Below are 7918 nucleotides of genomic sequence, written 5' to 3'. Positions count from 1 at the left end.
CAAAAAAAAAAAAAAAAGATTAAAACAGCCACTACATCAAACCCCTAATCCACACCATTTCATCCATATCAATGCCCAGGCCAGCCACTGACATCCATACAATAACCCAGAATCTTCTGGAAATAATAAGTGACTATCAAACTCCCATACACAGTCAAGTGGTATCCCATTTTAGAAAAATATCTATCCAAATTAGTGAAAAAACAAAAAATTGGAGCTTAAAAAGGTAAGTGTCAGCTATTACCTCAGTCACTATGAGGTAACAGAGATAGCCTTTGGAGCCAGCTGATCTAAGTCAAATCCTGACTTTGCTACTTATCAGCTATGAAACTCACCCTCAGTTTCTTCATCTGTGAAATGGGTGTGAAACAGCACCTAACCTCAATGGGCTGTTTTAAAAATTAAAGCCTACATATCAAAAAGGCTCAATAGCGGGCCTTCATGTAGAAATACTCAATAAATAGTAGCTGTTGTTCAGACAAAGTCCATCTTTGCCTACCCCAGATCTTCCCTTGGCTGAAGTCTTGCTCTACACTCATACACTACGTAATATGAGCTTCACACTCTCAACATCAGGTGGCAGGCATTGACACAAAATTATCCTTTGGGGGTGGGACTCTCATTTCTCATCCCTAACAGGTGGGCATTTCACATGGGTGCCATGAGATGCAACAAAGGGACAGGCAGGCCATGAAAAATGACCATCACCTTGGCTACATCACCCCCCTCCCACCCCATTCTTCACCCAATCAAGCTATTGATCTGCAGGCACTGTCTCCTGGGAAAGGTTATGGTGGGTGTCTGAGGCGTGATCATGCATGAAAATGCCTTTCCCACAGGAGCCTCTGGGAATGGCAAGCACTCAGTGCCTGTCCTGTGCCCCCAGCCCCAGGCACAGAGTGCTTCAGCCACATCCCCTCTGAGATCAAGGCAAGCCAGAACCAGAAAGGCTTCATCTGACCCTCACTGAAGGATGAGGAAACTGAGGCACGGAGCGGGTGAGTGACTGGTGTGGGGCTACCCAGTGAGTCCAGAGCAGGCCCCTGGTAGAGGCTGCATTTCCTATTTCCTGGTCTTGTCATCTGACCCTCTGCTCTCACCTTTTTGCCATAGAGTGTTTCTTCTATGATGGAGACTCGGGGGTCCCAGCATCTAGTGAGGCAGAGAAGGGTAAAATGTAGGGAAACTAAGGCCAGGGTGACCAGAAACAGCTGGGCAAGTAAGAAATGTATGTTAAGGCTGGGTCCAGGACTCAGAAGTACTAACTGACCAGAAAGTGAACAACTAGCTTTAATTTGCTCCCATCCAACTTCTCTTAGTCTAATTCCACTAAATACATATTTATTGAGCACCAACTATGTGCCAGGTCCTCATCTAGATTCTTCAGATGCATCAACAAGTGTAGCAAAGCCCCCAGACTCGGAGACCTTGTATTGAGAGATGGAGGGCAATATGCAAGAAAAAGGGTAAGCACATTACATGTCGTATGCTAGATAATGATAAAGTCTACGGAAAATGATTAGGAGTAACTTTTTTTTTTTTTTCAATTTTAAATAGAGTGACCAGAATAGGCTTCACTGAGAGGACATGTGAGCAAAGACATGAAAGTGGTGAGGAAAGCCAGGGCTCACTTGGCGTCCATGAAACAGCAAAGAGGCCAGCATAGCCAGAGTGGAGTGCGTGATCCAGCAGGAGAAGCAGACAAGGCCAGAAAAATCACAGAAGGGGGCAGATTATGCAGGGCCTTGTAGACCATGGCAGGACTCAGGCTTTGACTCAGAGTGATGTGACACAGAGTGATGCAGGGGTTTGAGCAGAAGCACATGCACACTCTGGCTAACGTGTTGAAATAAACTGGAACCGTGAGGAAGGAAGCAGGGAGACCAATGAGGAGGCGCCTGCAATTCTCCAAGCAAGAGATGATGGAGGCTTGGACCAGGCTGAGGTGAAAAGAGGTCAGATTCTGAACAGGAATGGAGAGTTGAGGGGGTCTGCTGACCATTTGAATGTGGGGTGTAAAAGAAAGAGAAAAGTCAAGGATGACACCAAGGTCATCCTTTTGAGTCTGTGCAACTAGAAAGGTGAAGTCTGCCAACTGGCACAGGAAAGACTGCAGGTGCTGGGGAGGGAAAGCCAGAATTTCAGTTTGCACTGGTCAAACTCCAGTCACCTATTACACACCTCGGTGGAGGTGTCAAGCAGCTGGAGATGTCAATCAGGCTCTGGCTTCTGAAGAGAGGTCTGGCTGGAAGTCACCATCATAGAGATGGAATTTAAGGCAGAAGCCTGGTGAGATCACCAGGGGCATGAGTGTGGACAGAGAAAAGGGCAGGGCCAAAGAGGGAGCTCTGGGGGCCCCAGCCAGCAGAGATGAGGAGGGTGCAAACAAATCAAGAGTGTCAGAGCATCCAGCTCTGCTCCCTCCTACCCACCTGTCTCACAAAAGGGAGCCAGATTGAGTCCCTGACCTCAGCACCACGTTATCTGGGTCTAAGGGCAATTATGCCTAGAGAAGACTCAGGAAAGAGAGAGCACTGAGTGCAGGTTGAAGGACAGGAGGATTTTCACAATTGAAAAACAGTCTCCACTTGGATAGAGCAATCCAGGGAGCTTTAGGATACGGTAGGGGGAAATTGTAGGCTAAATCAGAGCTAGGGTTTCCTCCTCTGGATTCACTGTCCAGAACCCAGCAGGGATGTGGCTGGTGGACCCTCTGGGCTCTCTTGAGTTCCTCTGGAGAAGGCTATGGTGTGAACCTTCTCTTTCCTTGTGACACAGAGCCTGGGGGTCATTCCCTCCCCATGCTGAGTTACTAATGCCCAGGGCTTCCTGGCCATTTGCCCTGCCTGAGAGCAACTCAAACTCCAAACACCCTTTGAGCCAAGATGCCAAGGGTTAACTAGGGGGTGGGGGAACCACAATGACAGGAGGAAGAGATTTTTAACAGCTTCTAGTGATAGAAATCATCCCCAGCCAGCCCCCTGGTACCAGTTTATATTTTCTCTCTATTTTAATTAAATATCTGTCACTCACACGTTCGTGCTTGCTGCTCCTTTGTTGGCTACATAGAAGTTCAATTGGCAGGGGTACTGGGAGGAGCACTGGATGGGGAGCCAGGAGCCCTGATCTTCACTCCTGGCTCTGCCTTAACTGGAGGTGTGATCTTGGGCAAGTCCCTTCCCCTTTCTGGGCCTCAGCTTCCCCACGTGTAGAGTGAGGGGACAGACCAGTCAGTCAGTCTGGTTTGCTCTGGCCAACTACAGCCTTCTAAACTTCTGGCTCTTCTTAAGATATCTGCTGCCATCCTGTCTTCAGTTCCCAAGTCTGTTTCAGCTGCAGTTCACTATACTCCCCCTGGAACTCTCATAACCATATGTTGCAAGAGTAATTATCCTCCAATTTCACCTTCCAATTACATCTTAATTTACCTTTCATTCCTCGGTGTCTGCTGGAATGTCCAGGCCAAGCCTGATGATTTCTAATTAGGCTGCTGTTAGGCTGGTCCAGTGATCCACGACAGGGCATTACTGGGAAGGCAGCAAGGGCCAGCATGGAGAGAGCATGCTCAGGCCCAGGGAGGCTGGGCTCCCCTCCCAGCTCTGCCGCACATCATTTTGCCTCTCTGAGCCTCAGTTTCCTTTTTGGTAAAATGACGAAATACCTCCTTTTTTTCATAGGGCTGTTGAGTAGTTCAGGAAAATAGCAGACATGATGCCTAACAAAGTAGCTCCCAGTTGACAAACATTTCCCACACCCCTACTATGTGTTAAGCACTGAATAAAAAAAGCCGGCTCTCAGGCTGGACAGTCTGCGCTTCAAGCTTGTCTTTCAATTCAATCTTCAATAAGCTGGTGACCATAAAATCATAACCATAGGTTGCAAGAGTAATTATCTTGCATAAAATCTCTGCATTTCAATTTTCCCACCTATAAAATGGGAATAGCAATGGTACTTATCTCATAAGGTGACTGTGAAAACTAAATAAACTGATAGAAGTAAAACACCTAAAAGCAATACCGATTCATAGTAAGTACCCAATCAATATTAGCTGGTATTTACTAGTTGCTATGTGACAGACACCATTCTTTCTAGGCACCTTACATGTTTTACTCTATTTAATCTTACCAACCCCATTTTTCAGATAAACTGAGGTGTAGAGAGGTTAAATAACCTGCTTAAGGTCACATAACTAAGTATATGATGGTTCTGAGATTCAGTCCCATGGAGTCTGTAAACCACCATGCCACGTGATGAGGAAATTCAGACCATGGTGCATGGTCTGAATGTGAGGCTCGTATCATTATCATCACATTGAAAAAGGAACCAGGTTTACACTGGAGACAAATTACAGGAAGGCTGAACCCAAGAGTGACAACGGCTAAGATTTCCTGGGACCAAACCTGCCTCTAAGCTTATCCTGATTCACTCCATCCCCCAGATTCTCAGAGAAGGGAGGGTCTGCCCAAGCCTCATGCAGGAAAACGTGGGAAAACTGGAATCGCTCTCACCATTGTTATAAAGCGGGTTTTATTAGGAGTGTAGGAAAAGCTAGCCAGGTTCTCTTCAGGCCATGCCAGCACAGGCAGGAGGCAACCCCCTTTCCAGGCAGTGGCTGGCTAGGCTCCGGGTTCAAGAAGCTCTGTTCCAGCTTCTTCCACTCCCGCAAAGTGGCACCCCTGATCCTGCTCCCCAATTCTGTGACCCACACTCACTAACTGCCCAGGTGCCTATATGCCCAGCAGTAACAGGGCCTGGACACCGGAGGCAGCTGCCACACTCTCAGACTGTCTGAACTGCCCTGCCGGCAACTCACTGCTAAAACAATGACTTTTTTTCATTAAAAATATTTTTAAAAGAAAAAAAAAATCCTACAGACACACACACACACACACACACACACACACAAATACACACACACACACACCCTAGCAGGATATGGTTCCAAGACAGCCAAAATGGTGGCTTCCTGTTTCTTTAGGGATATGTGTTTTGGAGTATGGCTTTGGACAAGGGTGTTGGTCGGGGAGGGGGCTGCCTTCTACTAAATTCTGTGAGAAAAAGAAAATAGAGTGGCGATGGCTTCTTGGCAAGCAGATGAAGTTAGCTGGGGCTGTTCCCTACAAACTCTCATCTTAAGGGAACTTTCTGCCCTCCCCGTAGATGGAGTTGGGAATCCCGAGGACTGAGTTCCAGGCACCGCCCATCTCCGAGTCTCACTTTCTAAATCCGTTAAATGGCACAACTCTGGGGGGATTCCTGAGATTTCAAACACATTTTGATTTCACGGAATCTCTGAACTGCAAGGATGAGCTGGGGTAGTCAAATTCATAGAGCAGGAAAGCGACGGACTGGGGGTGGGAGAATCAGGAGCGGCTCAGCGCGGCGGCGACGAACGTCCCACGGGCGTTGAGTCCCCTAAGGGAGGCACAATGGAGGCCAGGGCGCCGCGAGGGAGGGGTGCGTTACAGGGGATTAATTTGGGGCTTTTTAGTCTCATCTGGAGAATGAGCTCCAAACCTCGGGGTCTAGGGGGAAAGAAGGGAATAGGAATCCTAGTACCGGCGTGCCGGTACTAAATAACTGAGAATGGGCCCCGGAGTCGGGGAGAGCCCCAGACTGCCCCGTGGGTCTAGTGTGGCCCCTGAGAGGCCAGCAAGGACTGGTTCGGGACGCTGGGGAATGGACGGCAAAGGGTTGCGGGGGTCCAACCAAGTCGCTTTTGCGAAAGGGAGTCTTTCTTCGTAGGGGAAGGAACCCTCACTCCGGGGACCGCCGTGAGAATGGGATACTGGCGCGCACGGCCAGGGCGTGGCCTCGCCAAGTGGGTCCCTGAGGCGGGACGCTTCGGACGGGGGTCCCCGATTCTGAGCCACTCGGCGGGTGGACATCGGCGCCGCGCATGCTTTGGCCGAGGCCGAGCAGCACGGAAGGTCGGTCAGGGGATTTCGCGCAGCTAGCCCGGGCGCCCGAGAGCTCCAACTTGGAACGCCCGGCCGGAGCCCCTCGCGCGTGTGCCCCGGCGCTGGAGGTCGTGGGGCCTCCTACCTGCTCTGTTCATCTTCAGCGCGCTGGGCCCGGGCCGCCGTCGGCACGTCGGTCCGTCCGCGGGTCCCAGCGCGATTCCGCACGCCACCTCTCTCCGCGGCCGCCCCGCGGGGCCCGCACCCGCTGGCGCCCGCCCGGCCCCCGGCGCGCCTCGAACTCCGCGCGGCGCGCAGGGCAGTGGGGACGCGGGGCGCGAGCCTCCGGGGCGGGGCCGCAGGGCTGGGGCGGCCGGGGGAGGGGGAGGAGGCGCGAGCGCGGGGGCGGCGGCTAGGGCTGCGCTGGGCGTCGCGTTCGCTCCGGGCTCCGGGCGCACTGCGCTCTGGCCGCCGCGTCTCCGCCTGCGCCTCTGCCTGCGCTGTAGCCGCGCCTCCGCCCCCTCCTAGACATTTCCTCCGCTCCCGAAGAGGAAGGATTTTTTTTTTCCTGCTCTGTCAGGGATCCAGGGAGCTGAGGGTCCGGGCGTCCCTGCGCACATTTAAAGGGGCCGTGGCCGTGGGCAACGCGGGAGGCGCTGAGAGTTCGAGGGACGAGAACTCAGCGAGTTGGGCTTCTGGGGTGTACCTGGCTCCTTCGCCCAGCAAACCATCTATCCCTTTATTTTTAACGCTGGGCATTCGTTCAGTCCCGCTCCAGCCTTGGCGCTGAGCGCAGGACAGCCCCAAATTCTTGCCCTCATGGAGCTTAGACGGGAGGAAGTCGCTAGAGACACCATTTCAAATCGAGGGAGGGAAACCAGGGCAATGGGGCAGAGCGGTGGCTCTCAGAGGGCGCCTCGCAGCCTCAGTGAATTAGAAACCCCGCGTTTTATCATACCCTCCAGGTTTGAGAACCACCAGAGTAAAGAATGGGTAGTCAAGGAAGGCCTCCCTGAGGAGGTGACATTGGAAGGGAGACCCAGTTGATGAGGATCCTTCTTTCCTTATACACTCAGCACACACCACACAGCCTCTCACAGTGCCTGCCTGGTACTGGGCGACCAGTAGACCAAGCCTCCACCCTCCAGGAGTTCCCAGTCTGCTTGTCCACACAGTCACAGGCAGATAGTTCTGCTACCCCGAGGCTCATGCTGTGATGGGAACACACAGGCGCCTGTGGGAGCTCAGAGGAGGCCCCCAGTGGGGAGGGTTCAACCAGAGGAGAGGCCTTCCCAGTAGAGGGAATCACAGGGCAAAGACTTCGCTGAGATGGGAGAAGTCCTGGCCTCCTGGAGGAGTCTGAGGGCTTTGGCTTGGCAGAGGTGGTGCTGGAAGCGGATCTGATTTCCCCAGCTGTAAAATTAGGAACTGAATGTGTCCTTTTAAAGTCCTTTCCATCCCTGAGCTGCCACAGAGTCCTTAATCCTCCCGGCTTTTGTGGAGAAATACTTGTGACTCGAATAGAAAATTTGTGGCTGAATTTGGCTCTTGATACATTTTATGGGTCCATTCATGGAGGTGTGGCAGGGATGCAGATGGAGGTGACGGTGGAGGTGGTAGAGGTGGGGAAGTTGTAAGTAGTAGCAGAAACAGAGAAGGTGGAGGTGGTGTTGAAGGTGAAGGCGGGAGAGGTGGTGGTAGAAACTAGTGGCGGTGGGGAGGGTGTCCAGCTGGTGGTGAGAGAGGTGCAGAGGGTGATGGATGTATTTGTGGAAATCATGGCGTAGCTGAGGGATGTAATATACCTTGCGGTAGTGGAAGAGTTGGAGGTGGTAGAATTGGTAGATGGTGTGGATGTGGTGGTGGAACTGGAGGAGGTGAAGGAGTGGTGGTGGTGGAGGTGGAGTTGAGGGAGGTGATGCAGGTGGTGGAGGTGGCAGAGACAGTTGAGGTGACGGAGGTGGGACAGGTGATGGAGTGGATTGAGCTGACATAGGTGGTGGAGTTGAATGAGGTGG

The 7918-nt window shown here is 52.0% G+C and overlaps 1 protein-coding gene across 1 annotated transcript in view; it reads right to left on the bottom strand.

Moving 5' to 3' along the window:
* FGD5 (FYVE, RhoGEF and PH domain containing 5) overlaps positions 1-6154 on the bottom strand; it is a 116747-nt gene extending 110593 nt beyond the window's left edge. Inside the window, exon 1 of the mRNA XM_037730142.1 lies at positions 6046-6154. Within this exon, the coding sequence (XP_037586070.1) occupies positions 6046-6058 (13 nt within the window). The 5' untranslated portion in view covers positions 6059-6154. The remainder of the gene's footprint in view (positions 1-6045) is intronic.
* Positions 6155-7918: the final 1764 nt, after the last annotated feature.

This window comes from Cebus imitator, unplaced genomic scaffold (genome assembly GCF_001604975.1).
Source record: "Cebus imitator isolate Cc_AM_T3 unplaced genomic scaffold, Cebus_imitator-1.0 Scaffold332, whole genome shotgun sequence".
NCBI lineage: Eukaryota > Metazoa > Chordata > Mammalia > Primates > Cebidae > Cebus > Cebus imitator.
This window is presented reverse-complemented; position numbering and strand designations above follow the sequence as displayed.